The sequence below is a fragment of the Artibeus jamaicensis genome, unplaced genomic scaffold (assembly GCF_021234435.1).
Source record: "Artibeus jamaicensis isolate MK-2021 breed Jamaican fruit bat unplaced genomic scaffold, CSHL_Jam_final contig_484, whole genome shotgun sequence".
Classification (NCBI taxonomy): Eukaryota; Metazoa; Chordata; class Mammalia; order Chiroptera; family Phyllostomidae; genus Artibeus; species Artibeus jamaicensis.
In genome coordinates, this window is record NW_026521859.1 from 11,569,405 (window position 1) to 11,584,992 (window position 15,588).

Consider the following 15,588-nt stretch of genomic DNA (forward strand, 5'->3'; position numbering starts at 1 on the left):
GCTGTGCAGAGCAGCCCACTGTCACCAAAGCCAAACCCCAACCAGCCCAGTAGGCAGGACTGCACTGCGATGCCCGCCCCCCCACCCCAGCACCACCCGCACCGAGGCAGGATGGGTCAGGGTAGGGGGCTGAGTGCCAGGAGTGGAGCTCTGCCTTTTGGCAAAGGCCATCGGGGGAGGAGGGAAGGAGTGACCCAGGCATCCTGAGTCCATGGTTCTTGCAGCCAAGAGGTGACTAGGAGAAAACTACAGAAGAAAGGAGGCGGGTAAAGGGGTGAGTCAGGTGGTGACAGGGTTCAGAAGCCAGACAGAGAGAACTGGGTGCCACCCAGGACAGATTTGGAATAGAATCCGTAAGGGAAAAAGAGGTCAGGACTTGGGAGAGTCAGGGTGCCCAGGACAAGGTAATGAACCAGAGGGCCAACAGGGTGGACATGAAGGGCCTGTGCTTGCTTTGTTTTACGGTAGGGTGGCCCCATGGAGCTGTCGCTGGTCCTCACAGCAGAGCCCCAGGCAGCCGCAGTCTCAGGCTGTGGCAGGCCCCAGCACACCCCGCTGCTGTAGTGTTCCGCCTGGGTTGCCTCTCCACCTTCGTGCCGGAGATCATGGCCTACTCGCTTACTGGTCCAGGCCATTCTTTTTTATTTAAAAAGAATAAATAAATAAAATCTTTTAAAAGAAATTGATTGTGATAGTGGTTGCACTATTCTATGAGTGTACTAAAAATCACTGACTTGGACATTTTTTTTGTTCACTTTTTTAAAAAAAAGATCTTATTTATTTTTAGAGAGAGGGGAAGGAAGGGAGAAGGACAGGGAGAGAAACATCAATGTGTGGTTGCCTCTCACGTGGCCCCCACTGGGGACCTGGCCTGCAACCCAGGAGTGTGCCCTGACTCAGAATTGAACTGGCCGGTATAGCTCAGTGTGCGGGCTGCTGACTTGTACATTTTAAATGAGTAAATTGTATGGTATATGTGAATTGTATCTCAATAAATCTGTTACAATAAAAAAAAAGAACAACAACAAAATCCACCCCAACAAATCCATAACTTAAGCTCAGAGCTCTCCAATGTCTCCTCCACACCCCCGAAGGGAAAAGTCACAGTTTGAAGGCTTGGGAGCCCACACAGCCTTGCAGTGGGCATAGGTGTTCTTGACCAGCCTTCAGCTGAAACCCCTTCTCATGCTGGGAAACATACCACAAATCTAGATGTAAGATAAGAGCCCACCTCCCACCATGTGAAAGAGCAGGTACTTGCCTTCCCAGCATCCTCTGCAGCCATGTAACCAAGGCTTGGCTAATCAGATGCCTCTGCCAGGACTTTCTAAATTTAGAGCTAAGCAGGAGGAAAAGTGGAGCGTACTCTTGGTGACAGCAGTAACATCTTCACATCAACACTCTGGTTCCAAGGTAGGATTTAGAGTGCTTTTTACTGCTCAGAACCACCTCCCTTTCCAACACACACTTTTTAAGCTACTCTCCAACCTTAGTGTTTCTGTGAACCTAATAGTTCAATAGTCTTTTTCTGCTTTTATCAGCTAGAATCTGTTCTTTGCCTTTAAAGTAGCATTGTCGCATGTCATTGGGGACCCTACAGCTCTAGACCCCTCCTCCTTCTGGGCAAGGCAAACTTGCCCTGTAATTAGCCTCCTGCTTACATGCTTCATCTCACTGTCACCGGAACATCTTGTACCCCATTCCAGAAGTATCCAGCAATAGACATCCTAGGTTTCTTTGTTTAGTTTTTCTTAAAGACTTTATAAATAGACAGAGGGGAAGGGAGGAAGAGGGAGAGGCAAACATCAATTGCCTCTCACATCCCCCCACTGGGGACCTGGCCTGAAACCCAGGCATGTGCCCTGACTGGGAATCGACCAACCGACCCTTTGGTTCTCAGGCCAGCGCTCAATCCACTGAGCCGCCGCAGCCAGGGCACAACCTAGCTTCTTCCACCTTTCCCCTGCCCCGTGCTTTGCTTTTTTTTTTTTTAAATTTCATTTTAGAGAGGCAGAAACAAACATTGGTACATCCGTCTGTTGTTTCACTTGCTTATGTGCTCTTTGGTTGCTTCCTGTGTGTGCCCTGACCAGGGATCAAACCTGCAGCCTTGGTGTATTAAGACAATGCTCTCAACTGAGCTACCTGACCAGTGTGCTCTTTTCTTTATAGCTGTTTTTTAGATGTTAGTCTTCCTGATGTCCTGTTAATTTTTGTGCTTTATCTAATATTTCTTTTCCTTCCTGCTTGGAATTTCCTGAGCTAGGGTTTATAAATTTCAATTCTAGAGAAGCTTCAGCCTTATTCACACCTTCTAGAACTTTGGTATGTCACACCTTCTCACTCTATCTCGTGTTGGGGGGGGCGGTTTTAGTATTCTTCCCCCCACTACCATTTAGTCCCCTTACATTCTCCTCTCCACTAGTGTTTTCTAACCTCATTTCCTTAGTCTCCACTTCTTTGTATCCCTGTGCTCCACCTGTGTAACATCTTCATTTACTTCCCGGTCATCCTCTTTTCAGGTGTGTCTAATCTACTGCTTAACCATGAAGTTTCTAAATTTGTATTTTCACTTTTTAGTTTTAAACAAGCTAATCTGGTGCTTTTCTCATATCCTTTTCATTTGTCATACTTTTTCATTAAACATAAGACATTTTGTATTTTGCATGTTATACTGTCTACATCTGTCTTTGCTTGTCTGATTCTGTTATCTATTGTTCCTAGTGACTTGCTCATAGTGGTTTCCTACCCTGTGTGCATGCCGTTTCACTGTAAACTCAGAAACTTTGACATTTTATCGGAGGTACCTAATTCTTTGAGGCCTAGGTTTAAACGACAGTCCTCAAGAGACCTGCTTTTGCTGCTGCCAGGTGCCTGGGGCACTACCAGACTGAGACCACTTTAAACTGAACTATCGGCTTGAGGATTTTCCAGTCCACATGGGTAGTGTGACTCTGAGACCCAAACAGTATGGAGAGCCAGCTGTGCTTGCGTTACCGGGGAAGCGTTTTTCCTACTTCCTACCTCCCCTTGCATCCAAAATGAAAGTTAAGTAGGTGAGTTGTGGGACTGGTTCACTATTTAAATGATCGTGCCATCTTTTGGGTTTAAGTAAAAGGGATCTCTGATCTTACTTCCCACTCTGTAGAGGCCTTAAGTTTCTACTGCCTCCACACGTGGCCCACCAAGACAGTAATTCTAGGCCACCCACAAACCCCAAACAAAAAGCAGAACAAAAAGATGAGTGACAAGAATATTTATGAACTGGCTCCTACATAAAGTCTGAGTCCTGGGAGCCATCAATAGACTGCATGGCCTTCTCCAGCCTGGAGGTCACTGACCCTTTTTTCCTCAGTCAGAATCATTGGTTTAATGCAAAGATTGGAGGCCAGGAGGACATGATGCACCAGGTCCAAGCAGAGTAAGTATAGCATGGCGGAAGGCTGAGTTGCTCTTATTATCCAGCCCTGGGGCAGTCCAAGAACCCTCAAGTCATTTCTGAACCAGTTTAGTCAAAGAGCAGCTGTGATTCTTGTCCTTGAATGGGAAAGAACCAGGGCAGGCCCAGCCTGAGTCTGTCCCTACAGATCCATTTCTCATTGGGGCAGCAGCAGAGCTGAGGACAATTCCTCATCAGTCTTTGTTCAAAGGGAGATGTCTCCTGTCCTTGCCTGCGTTTCGGCGCCTTTTTCGAGTCAAGAAGCTGTCTAGCTTCTTGCTACGTTTCAGCTCCTTGAACTTTTCAGCTAGGGCCAACTGGCGCTGCTCAGCTAGACAACAGGAAAAAAAAAAGTCCATGAGCCAAGAAGGACGCACCCCTTTTTTCCTTTCCCCAGCAATAATTCTCAACCACTGTGCTGAGATACATAACTTTATGGGTTCTCTGGTGTGTGTATGCAAATCTATGTTTTCTGACTCTATTCTTTCTCAGTTCAACTGTTTGTTAGCTCCAGCACGCCCAGCCCAGCACGTCGGGGGTAGGACAGAGATAAAAGCAACATCCTCTGCCCACAATCTAATTAGGGAAACAAGAATCGTTACAAATAACTCCTCCCTACTACACTTCTACTTTCCTCCAATTTACCATGGGATCATCTTCATGCTCCGCTTGGTAAGCTCACGGACCTCCAACACAGTACCCTACTATGGTCTCCGACCCCGTCCCTGTAACTAGCCTGTAACAGTTGTGCCCCACTCACATTTCTTCAGGAAGTATGGACGATGGCCCTGCTGGGCCTGAGCCCGCCGCTCCTGCTTCAGAGCCAGGTGCAGCTCCTGCTGCCGCTTTCGTTCCTGCTGTGCCATTTCTTGCTGCTCCTGAGGAGCAAAAATGAAATGGGTGAACAGGAGAGACTGTGAATCACCTCTTGCCTCGAACTACTTTTACCACTCACACATAATTCTGACTCACCATCCGCTGAAGCAGCAACTGCAGCTTCTCATGCTCCTCCCCTGAACGGTGCTTCTTCAATTGCTTTTTCACAAGCTCCACAGTGGGAAATCAATATCAGGATTAGCATTCTGTAAATGTTAGCTGAAATTCTGGGCCAAGCATTACTCTAAGAGGTGTACATACATTACCTCAGTAACACTATAAGACAGAAATTATTATTCTTTTTATGATTAGAACACTGAAGCAAAGCCAGGTTAAATAACTTGTGCCAATGATCAGCTAATAAACTGACAAGCCAGGGTTTGACTACAAGAACCAAATTAGGAAGAATTAAACCTGCCCCACCACCATGTTCCTGGTTCCCTCTGCCAGACTCTCTGACCTGTGCCCTAGTTTCCTACCCCTCAGGACCCCGTGAACCAGAGTCACAGAGCATACCTCTTTCTCTTTGGCTCGGATATCATTCAGGAATTGGTATGTTTTGTCAAACACTTCAGGATTATATTCCCCTGACAAATCATCAAAGCGGGGGTCCCGGGCTACCTTTGGGGAGAACACAAAATATTTAAAAAACAGTTCAGTCTCTTTTCACAAGAAAGCATTTCCTGCCTCTTTCTCACCTTCTTACTGATGGGAACAACCTGACGCAAAAATGGCACCCGGACCTTGGCTGACATTTCCAGAGGCCTATGGAAAAATTAAAGGACAGTTTAAGGGGACCCCAGTCTTGGTCAAAAGCCTCCCACCTGTCACCTGCCACCTGAGAAAGCAGACACCTACTCAAAGTCCCAGTATCCTATAACTCCTGGGGCAGGCCTTGCTCCTCACCTGTGCTTGTCTGCAACACACGCATTTTGGACAGGTGGTCTAGAACCTTGCTTCTTAGTGCTGTTTCCAGCTACCAATTGTTTGTAATTCTTAGTCCCCACTTGGCTCTGCAACTCCAACAGCTCCTCAAATGACATGTTAGATGTGTCTGTGGAAGAGGGTAAGGTGGGGAGGGACACACAGCTCAGCTCAGCACCTCCCACTGCTGGAAAGACACCATCCCATCCGCTGCCTCACCTCCTGTAACCATTGCTCAAATGTCACATACTCAGTGAGGCCTACTCTGATCACTGACAATTGCAACCTCTCCCCTGCCTTCTTTCTTTCCACAGCCCTTATCACCTTTTGGGAAAATTGAGATACAATTCACATACCATAAAATTTTCCATTTACAATATACAATCCTGTGTTTAATGTTGTGTGTGTGTGTATATCTTTTTAAAGATTTTATTTCTTAGAGGGAAAGGGAGGGAGAAAGAGAGGGAGAGAAACATCCATATGTGCTTGCTTCTCAAACGTCCCCTACTGGGGTTGTGGCCTGCAACCCAAGCATGTGCCCCGACTGGGAATCGAACTGGCGACCCTTTGATTCACAGGCCAGTGCTCAGTCCACTGAGCCACACCAGCCAGGACTGTCTTTTAATATATTAATTTACATATTTTTTAAAAAGATTTTATATATTTTTAGAGAGGGGAAGGGAGAAAGGAAGAGAAACATTAGTGTGTGGTTGCCTCTCATTCACCCCCTACTGAGGACCTGGACTGCAACCCAGGCATGCGCCCTGATTGGGAATCCAACCAGCAACCCTTTGGTTCGAATGCCGGCTCTCAATCCATTGAACCACACCAGCCAAGACACGTGGTTTGTTTGTTTTTGTTTTTTACCTGCCTTTTCTAATAGGTAAGTTCCATAAGAACAGGGGCTTTTATCTGCTTTACTCATTACTGTATCTCCAGCATCTAGAGCTGTGCCTGCATACAGATGCTAAATAAATGTTTGCTAAATTTCTTGAATATTGACCTACTAATCCTTCTTCCCCAGCAACCCGTGCCCTTTTCTGACTCTGCTTTTGCAGATGCCTCTTTTCCCTAGGGAATATTCCTCATCCTCGCTTTAAGAAACTGCTCAGGATGTCCTAGCCCAGTGAGCATCCCCTCTCACTCCTCATTTCTCTTAGTGCTGGGGACGCTCCTCGTGTTGGCCTTAAAGAGAATTTAGCAGGCTCACAGCAACTGCGCTGCAGACTCGTTGCCCGCACCAGAGAGGGAGCCCCGCATCTGGCCCTCCTCCCGTCCCGCGCTACCGCGCGCCCTCACCCTTCCGTAGGTCCCCAGGCCCCACGCCCCCGCCGTCCTCCTCGTAGTCCCGGGCTCCGCCGGGAGACCCGGGGAGCGCCGGGACGCGGCGGCTTCCTCTCCGCATGGGCTCGCTACGCACGGCGAGGACAAATGGCGCTACTTCCGCCCCGAGGGTTCCCGCCCCACCTCTTCCGGCGGCCTCTGGAGCCGAGTCAGCACTAGAGACTAACGTGGCGACTGCGGAGCTGCTGTGGGAGAACCGGGAGTGCAGCCTGGAAGGTCTAGGCCGCAAGGGACGCCCACTCGATTTTCAGGCACCTTTTTGTCGCAGGGCCCTGGCCTCAGCGCCGGAGAAGCTAGGGCCAGGCCGCAGTGGTATTCGATTTGCAGATGCTCCTGGCCGAGAAGCCGGAAGTCAGCACCCCAGCCCCCTTTGCAATCGCATTCCACAAAAAAACAGATGATTACGTTTGGAGTTTTTTTAATTCATTTTTATAAAATCTGAGCTGGCTGACAGCATCAGGGTTACAGCAACAGCTCGAGGAAGGAGGGTGGGATTATCTGCTGGTCCTCGCCTTCCCCAGGTCTGGCAGGAGGTTTCCTGGCAACAGTTGCAACTTCTCTCAGCTCCCAATCAGTGCTCTTGGCTTAAGCAGGGTCGGAGTGAAAATAGAGCTGGGGGAAGCTGCCGAGGCCCAGACACTGCTTGCTTCTCCCTTCTCTCCATTCCCTTCACTTCTCAGCAGAGCCTGGCCGGCCTGGGGCAGAGCAGAGACCCAGGTGCAGTTGGAAGGAGGTGGATGGGACAGAGCACCAAGGGAAGGGGCCCTCGGCCCAAGGAGGGAGGGAACCTAGCCCTCCCCCCACAACTCCCCACTGAGTTCACAGCACTGAAAACACCTCTAGTCCAACAACTCCACATAGAGGTAAACCAGGGTCCAAAGGGGCAGGCAGGTGAGAGATGGGCAGGAGCAGTGAAGACAAGAGCAGGCTCAGTAGGGGTGCCGGCAGAACTTCCTCCTACCCATGGGAGGAGACAATGGGGCGACTGATATTGCTGTTGGTGGTCATGGCATTCAGCTCCCATCTGGAAGGCAAATGGTGACAGGCATAAAGACAGAAGGAGGAGCTTCCATCCCCCAAGCCCAGAACTGCTAACAAACTATGAATACATCAGTGCCTTCAACTTCTTTAAAGCTTAACTATCAACAGCCACCTCTTCCTTATAGCCCTACTATGTTTATCGGGTCCCACCCACCACCAAATCCAATACCACCCACCATCAAATCCAATACCACCCACAACTCCACCTGCAAGCTCAGGTGAACTTCCTGTTTATGTTTATATAGATACTCTTGGGCCCAACACCTGGAGAAAACCATGGGTGTACACATCTCAGTAAAGGTCCCAACCTACCTTTTCTCTTCTGCTCAGATCCCACCAGGCAGCTCCTCCTCCCCACATCAGGAATGCCCATTTTGCTCTGAACTACCATTCCTTTCAAGGAGCCTGATTCTGCTCTTCTCTCCCTAATAAGTCCTTTCCCACTCATCCCATTCATATTAAAATTAAATCTTTTTTACAATTCTGTCATTCTAAAAAGATATACCAAGAACCTCCTTAGGCCAAAACCCTCACTGTAATCTACTTGGTATTAGGTGCCTGCATGTCAGTCAGTCCTGGGCCAGCCTATGACCCACCAGTTCAGCCTCGTGCACACAGACCCTTAGCAAGTAACAGTTAAACTGAACTGAAACAAGGAGAGGGATGGGTCATAGAATGACCCGGAAGGGCACAATTATACACAAAGGACTTTCAGTGCTTGCTTTGAACCTAAGAGTGATATTCAAAGGAAAGTAGCTAGGAAAACTAATCTTAATTCTGGAACTTGTCTTTACTTTGCAGCTAGGTCCTAAGATGTAATCAAACTTCCGTAGCATGTTAACAAAAGCAACTGTATAGGCTCAGAGCTCAAGAAGTGATGCTTTTGCCCTGGCTGGGTAGCTCAGTGGGTTAGAATGTTGTCCTGACAGGCCAAGATTGCAGGTTTGATCCCATGTCAGGGCACATACAGGAAGCAACCAATGACTGTATGAATAAGTGGAACAGTAAGTCAATGTTTCTCTCTCCCTAAAATAAAAATTAAACAAACAAACAAAAACCCTTGACTGGTGTGGCTCAGTTAGCTGGGTGCAGTCCTACAAAGTGAAGTGTCACTGGTTCGACGCCTGGTCAGGACACATGCCTGGGCTGTGGGTTCAGTCCAGTCAGGGCACATACGAGAGGTAACTCACTGGTGTTTCTTTCTTACATCGATGTTTCTCTGACTCTCTTTGTCCCTCCCTTCCTCTCTTTCTAAATATAAATAAACAAAATCTTTTAAAAAAAGCAATGCTTCTGATCTTGGTTTGAAAAACAATTTCATGTAATTTACCCAGCAGACGGTTTATATTCCCTTCCATCTCACTCTTCATAAGCCTGCTACACCTCCAGCAGAACAAAAACTCTACTCCTCCACACTGAGACCAAGCTAACCAGGTCATGCTTGTGCTGCCGCCCACCCTCAACCAACCCCTCCTCTCCAATCACTCACGGTACCTGATGTCATGGGGCAAACAGGACTGGTCCAGGTTATACTGAATCACAGCCAGTTTGCACAGAGTCTTCAGACTAGGGCCTTGAGAGGAGGAACGGGAGAGAGGGAGATGGTCAAAGCTGAGGAAGGGTTTGGTCCTGGACCTGATGGCGGGAGCACTTTGGGAATAAGTATACTCACTAAAGTCCAAAATGTGTAGGTCAGAATGATCTATGAGGTCAAAGTCATCCACCAGGCCTTCCTCAGGAGATGGACTACAGGGGTCCAAAGAGAAAGGAAAGAAGAAAGCAGACCCATGAGGCTGTCTTGCTCAAACGCCTCCCACGTCAGCCACAGACTCGGTCCCTTCCCTGAGCCCTCCCCGCTCCCCTACCAACCTGGTACCCCCAAAGAGGACAATCTTGTCACCAACAATACAGCAGCACTGGCGCCGGCGAGGACATGGCCCCTTTCCCTTCGGTTCAATCTTTTTCCAGGTAAAGGACACTAAAGAGAAGTTTATATGGACATTTAATACATACCCAGTCAACATCCTCTCCAACCTTGACCTCTCACCTACTCAGGATTATTTCTTTCTTTTCCTCCCCCTTCAATTGCTACTTGTTTCTTAAAAGCAGTGTTCTTTACCAGGGTTAAACTTCCACAGGTCATGGAAGTGCCGGTTCAACCTTGCATTATAGCCACCAAAGATGTACAGCTCTCCATTGTAGCCAACTGGAAGGAGAGAAGAATATCCAGAGTGTGAGGACAACGGGCAGGAAGGGGGAGTCTGCAGGGACATATCAGACACTCACAGGCTGAGTGGCTCCGGCGCCCCTCTGGCAGCACTGGAGTGGGCGGACAGTCCAGCCAGGCCTCAGTCCTGGTGTCAAAGACTCGGATGCGGTTGCAGTAAATTTCATTGTTGGAATGGAATGGCCCAAAGCGGTCGGCGCGGCCCCCAAAGACATACATGTGACTGCCCAGCATTGTGGCTGAGTGGAAGTCCCTCCAGCGTGCAGGATTGCCCTGGGCAGGAGCAAAGAGATGAAGGTCAGCACGAAGGCTGCGATAGGATCTGCTCTCACTATCTGAGCTTTCCACAGTTTCTTCGACTGAGGGTGGGGACCTGGGATAAAGAAGAAAGGGCAGACCTTTGTACAGATAAGGGTCCACGTCATGGTGCTGGTGTCCAGCTTGTGAATGTCATTGGAAAAGCAGTCAGCCTAAGTGGGAAGAGACAGGAAGTAGAGAAAGGAATATAAGATGGGGTCAGCAGTCACTCTCTGACCCTCCATGCCTCCCCTCAAAACCCACAAAGCGAGGCAGAGCCTCCCGGGGTCCCACCCTCCTCAGTTGCCCTCCTCTATCTCATTCCCACCCTAAACCTCTACTTTCTCTCCAGACCTACCAGCTGCTCATAGCCTCCAAAAATGTACATGGTCTTGCCCAAGACACAAGCCGAATGTCCATCCCGGGCTCCAGGAACTGTTCCTGACACACGGGGTGTGGACCACTTGTGCGTATCTGAAGGAGGTGAGAGCGTGGGCCAGGTAAGCACCTCTGACAGTCCTCCTAGACTGGAGTACCCCCTTCCCAGCCCAGCCAACACCGTCCCAGCCCCACGAGGCCCCATGTGGGAGAACGTAGCTCCATACTCACTGACGTCAAAGGCATAGAGCACATTGCAGGCCCCTTCTGTGTCATTCCGCCCGCCCCAAAGGAAGACCGTGTCGTCGATGAGGACGGTAGAGTGTCCATACCGCATGTATGGTACCACAGGAGCATGCCCACGGATGGTGGGTCTCACTGGGGGCAGCTTTGTCCAGCGCAAGGACACTGTGGACACAGCTCAGCTCAGCCCTGGGAACCTTCTTCCAAGGCTGTCTAACTTTTCTCAAACAAGGTATCATTCTCTCATCCCCTTTGGCCAGGGGGCCCACCACCACAATTCATTCAACCACCTATTCCCCTCCATGTGGGCGCCCAAGGATGTTCCCAGCATTAGCTTACCTGCATTGAAAATGTGCACATCAATCTGGCGCAGTGTTTCATAGTCTTCACCAGAGCAGTAACCCCCAAAGGAGTAGACTCGGTGCCCGACAGCCACTGCAGCATGGTTCACCCTGCGGGGCCCGCCCTCCAGGTGCACTGTCCACCGTAACATCCCCTGGGCCACTGGTCACAGCAACATGCCCCCCCGGCACGGCCTGCTGTCTCTGCTACCTGCGTACAAATTGGGGCCACAGCCTACTCAGGCAAGGCTCTTTGCCTGCCTCACTAGAACTCTGCCCAGGACCAGCCCTTTCCTCTATGTGTCACCCTGGTGTCCCTCCCATACCAGCCCTCCACAGCTCAGGTGGCTGGCCCTGCCCCAGAGGAGCTGCTGAGGTCAAGGAGCTAGCCCTAGTTCTGTGTTCTCCAAAAGCAAAGGGTGGGGCTACTCCAACCTGCCCGCTGGCCAGCTCAGAGCCTGCTGATGGAGGTTTCTGCATGAGCGTCCCCTACTCACAGAGGCTCCACCATGCCCATGGTCTGGCACAAGCCCCAAGCTCCCTTCCCAGGGTGATGGCTTCTCTTGTATCTGACTCTGCTCTGCTTACTGCCACCTCTCTAAGAATCTCTGTGCTCTTTAAGGTGGGGAGAGGGATCTCAAAATACTCAGAGCTATTAATAGCCTAGCCAGCCCTAAAGAGTCCACTGAAAGCTGGCATGGGTGCTTCCAGCAGAAAAGCTTTTAGGCTTTTACAGTGGGACAGTCCCGCTTTCTAAGACAGGGTGGGATCCAGGATAGGGACCTCTGTGTTACCATGGGTAGTTAGCCCCTCACAGAAAGCTCTTGTCAAATGGAGCTGTTGTTGTTGGGGTCACCCAGGGCACCTCACAGGCCTGAGGAGTTCCTCTGACAGCTGGGCCTGGTATGCTGCCAAAACTAGGACCTTAAGCCAGAAAGGTATGTGTCTGCTGTAGATTGAGGGAGTGGGGGAGGGGAGGAGGGGTTTTCTTTTCCTGCCACTTCCCCAACCCTGCTATTCTGGTAGAGACACAGTGTTTCCAGCGGCTATTCTCCCACTTGGGACCCTGAAACGGGGGTGGCGATGTGGGTATGCCCTGGAAAAAAGGGGAGCAAAAGTGGCCTTGAGCAGGAGAAAAAAAAGACCCAAGTACAAGAGGTCATGATCTCTTTAAGACAACCTGCAACCTAGTGAGAATGTATACATTTGAAAGCTCTGACAGGCAAAGCCTCCTGCAGCTGGCACTGCCTTGGCTGGCAGGCACCTGCCGTGCTTGGGTAGATCATTTGCTCCCTGTTCAAGGCAGAACTTCAGGCACCTAGAAAGCTCAAGTAAGGGAGGCCCCTCGCAAAAAAAGAGACATGGCTTTCAGCTGGCTTGCAAGTCCCCTACCCCCCACCCAACCTCCCTCAACCCCCACCCCAGGCTTTAAATAGACGCCCTGCCAAACTTGAAAGAGCCCCAGCAGGAGCTCTTTATTACTCCTGTCCTCAATCCAAAATATCTTGGATCTGGACTTGCAGAGAGGTTGAAGTGCTTAAGAATGGGAGTCCTTTGCCTTCCCTCATAGCTTCTACTCCCCTTCAGCTGTGTCAAGGTAAAGAATTCATAGGGGCAGAGAGAAGCAATTCCATGCAAAGGTGGAGAGAGAATCTTAGCTTCTCTTCCACAAGGAGAGCTCAAGCTCATAGGAAACAAGCCCCTAAAGTCTCAGGGTCTCTATTATCTTGGAGTTTCCCCCATACTCCACGATTACCACATTCTTAACTTCTTTAATTCCCTTCACGTGCCTAGTTCCTCCCTGGTCTTTTGCAATTTTCATTCCCCATTTCTGGCTCTTTCGATTTGGGAGCTTTGCGGTTTTCTCCTTTTCCCAACACTCCAAGCTCCATCCGACAGCTCTCCATCTTCCCTCTTCCACTAAGGGTGAAAATGCTAATAGTCATTAACATCTTTCGGCCAGAAGTATTCCTCCCTGTATATGACGCGATCTCTGGATTCTTCCAGTCATCCCAACCTCCCCTCCCCCACAGCTCCAGATAGCCCCTCCACCCACGCTTCCATTATCCTCAGCTTCCTCGTTCTCCCCATAACCAGCCTTCCTTCCAATTTCTTCAATGCCTTCTCCAGCCACCAGATCTCTCTCACCCGTCACCTCTCCATCCTCCACCGACCGACCCTTCCTTCCCCATTAACACTCTCCTTTCCCATCATTCCCTTAGTTCCCTCCCCACCCCCACCTCATCACTCTCAGGCCCCTTCCCCACGACTTCAGCTTGGGGAAGGACGTCCCCAGCACCTCCAATTTTCCTTGTAACACCACCCATCCCGCGCTACCTTGCCAGGCCGGGCCGGGGCGGGGTCGCGGGCAGCCTGGAACCCGCTGAGCGTCAACCGACGACTCGGTCCCCAACAAGATAAACACAGCCAAGCTCGATTCTTCCGGCGGGCAGCTGAGTGCGCACGTACAGTCAGAGCTAAGTTCCGGAAGCCTACCGGGACTTGTAGTCCCCCAGTTTCGGGACGGACGCGAGGGGCAGAGGAATGGGCAGGATCCCAAAGAGATTCTACGCCTATGTGTAAAAAAAAAAAAAAAAAAAAGCGCCAAAAAAAACCAACCCAAACCCGTGGGGGTCATTGGGTAGTGTAGTTCTTTGCTGTCTGGACCAGCAATAACAGGGGCGGGGCAGGGGGCGGAGTCGTTGTCCACGCTCGCGTCAATCATGAGCATGGGGCGGGGCTGGAGGACTTGGCATCCAAGCACTTCTTACCCCGCCGGAAGTGAAGGTGAGGGTTGGGTCCCGGGCTCAGAGCGGGTGAGGCGCGCGGAGTTACCGGAGCGGACAATTGGCGGGGGTGGGTGGGGAACGCTCAGCTGGGTCCATTTAAGAGAAGCCCCTGGGGCCTGAAGGGCCTTTGTCAGGTGGTACAAAGGGGAACGATATTGAGGGGAGGAGGGAACGGGTATTCCTTGTCTCGGGGAGCTTGTTTGGTGACCCGGAGTTCCCGAGTCAGTAGTGGGGGCGGAGAGGCGGGGCTCTGGAAGGGGGTGTGTTAGGGGAGAAAGCTTGGTCTGCGGTTGGGCTGTTGTTTAGCGTAGGCCCCAAACGAGGCGAGTGGGCCTCGTCCTGAAATAAGAACTGACTTAAAAGATGGAAGGCCTAGGAGATGCTGGGGTGGGTTGGGGGCGTTGAAATGCTTTGTGGACCCAGAAAACCACAAGAAGTTGGATTGGAGGCTGAATGTAAACCTGATTTCATCAGAGCCCTATCCTGCCTCCCTGTTCTTGCAGCCCCTGCCCGGATGGCAACAGTAGTTCTAGGGGGAGACATCATGGGCCCTGAGCGTATCTTCCCCAATCAGACTGAGGAACTAGGGCCGCAGCAGGGCCCTACAGAAGGCACTGGGGATTGGAGCAGTGAGGAGCCTGAAGAAGAGCAAGAGGAAACCGAGGCAGGCCCAGCCGGCTACTCCTACCAGCCCCTGAACCAAGACCCTGAACCAGAGGAGGTGGAGTTGGCACCAGTGGGGGATGGAGAAGATGTAGTTGCCGATATCCAGGATCGGATCCAGGTATGGTGGAGGAGGCATTGTTCCTGAGCAGGTAAAGCTGGGACCCTTGAAGGGCCGGCCCCGAACTGTCTTCTCTCTGGCTGTTCAGGCTCTGGGGCTTCATTTGCCAGACCCACCATTACAGAGCGATGATGAAGATGAGGAGGGAGCTACAGCATTGAGCAACCACAGCTCTATTCCCATGGATCCAGGTAAAAGAGATCCCTTTTTATTTTTATTCTGGCATAATTATGGAGGAAAGGGACTGGCCAGAGCCAATAGAGGTCACAGAGCAACACCCTCTTCCTAAAATGACACTTTGTAATCTGTATTTTGCAGACTTCACAATCTGGGTGAAATGCCATTCTGCTAGATTTAGGGAATGGGCAGGCTTGCCCAGAAATACCAGATGGATTTGGTGACTTTGCTAACCCAAGGGCCCTGGTTTAACTCAACAAATAGAGAGGGAGCTGGTCCCATTGTTTCTGTGCACTAATTGGTCTCTACCTGTGCTTTCAGAACACGTAGAGCTGGTGAAAAGGACAATGGCTGGAGTAAGCCTGCCTGCACCAGGAGTTCCTGCCTGGGCTCGGGAGATATCAGATGCCCAGTGGGAAGACATGGTACAGAAGGCTCTCCAAGCCCGGCAGGCATCCCCTGCCTGGAAGTGACCATCTTGAGAGCTGCCTTACCTGCCAGCATTCCAGACTGGAACCAGCACAGGACTGGACACATCCCTGGTTGTAATGTCCATCTCCATCCTCCCCATTTCCCTTTCCACATCAAGGCAAACCAGACTTCTTCTCAGAGACCCACTTTATTCAGTTCTGTACATATGGGGACACTGGCCCAAGCCCAACCCACCACAGTATGTATCACTCTGGAGAATAAAGCACCCTGTGTACACAGCCACAAGCTGCACTGCC

The 15,588-nt window shown here is 50.5% G+C and overlaps 2 protein-coding genes across 7 annotated transcripts; one reads left to right on the forward strand and one right to left on the reverse strand.

The window, feature by feature from the left end:
• Positions 1-3,241: 3,241 nt before the first annotated feature.
• Positions 3,242-13,693, reverse strand: LOC119056136 (kelch domain-containing protein 3). Of its 2 annotated transcripts, XM_037154481.2 has the most exons (15): positions 13,448-13,693; positions 11,109-11,321; positions 10,758-10,934; positions 10,507-10,622; positions 10,250-10,321; positions 9,911-10,124; positions 9,744-9,830; positions 9,494-9,602; positions 9,297-9,370; positions 5,222-5,369; positions 5,014-5,080; positions 4,832-4,936; positions 4,412-4,486; positions 4,200-4,317; positions 3,242-3,770 (listed from the first exon to the last, which is right to left on the reverse strand). In XM_037154481.2, the coding sequence occupies exons 2-15, from the start codon at positions 11,260-11,262 to the stop codon at positions 3,634-3,636; spliced, it is 1,653 nt and encodes a 550-aa protein (XP_037010376.1). In that variant the 5' UTR covers positions 11,263-11,321; positions 13,448-13,693; the 3' UTR covers positions 3,242-3,633. The 2 variants fall into 2 exon arrangements, with proteins under 2 accessions (XP_037010376.1, XP_037010354.1); XM_037154459.2 differs by lacking the exons at positions 3,242-3,770; positions 4,200-4,317; positions 4,412-4,486; ... (1 more) ...; positions 5,014-5,080; positions 5,222-5,369 and adding exons at positions 6,985-7,607; positions 9,119-9,197.
• Positions 12,001-15,570, forward strand: MEA1 (male-enhanced antigen 1). 5 transcript variants are annotated; one of them, XM_053668315.1, is made up of 4 exons: positions 12,001-12,048; positions 14,403-14,683; positions 14,772-14,874; positions 15,182-15,570. In XM_053668315.1, the coding sequence occupies exons 2-4, from the start codon at positions 14,414-14,416 to the stop codon at positions 15,331-15,333; spliced, it is 525 nt and encodes a 174-aa protein (XP_053524290.1). In that variant the 5' UTR covers positions 12,001-12,048; positions 14,403-14,413; the 3' UTR covers positions 15,334-15,570. The 5 variants fall into 5 exon arrangements, with proteins under 5 accessions (XP_053524290.1, XP_037010500.2, XP_037010518.1 ...); XM_037154605.2 differs by lacking the exon at positions 12,001-12,048 and adding an exon at positions 13,837-13,897; XM_037154623.2 differs by lacking the exon at positions 12,001-12,048 and adding an exon at positions 13,892-13,926.
• Positions 15,571-15,588: the final 18 nt, after the last annotated feature.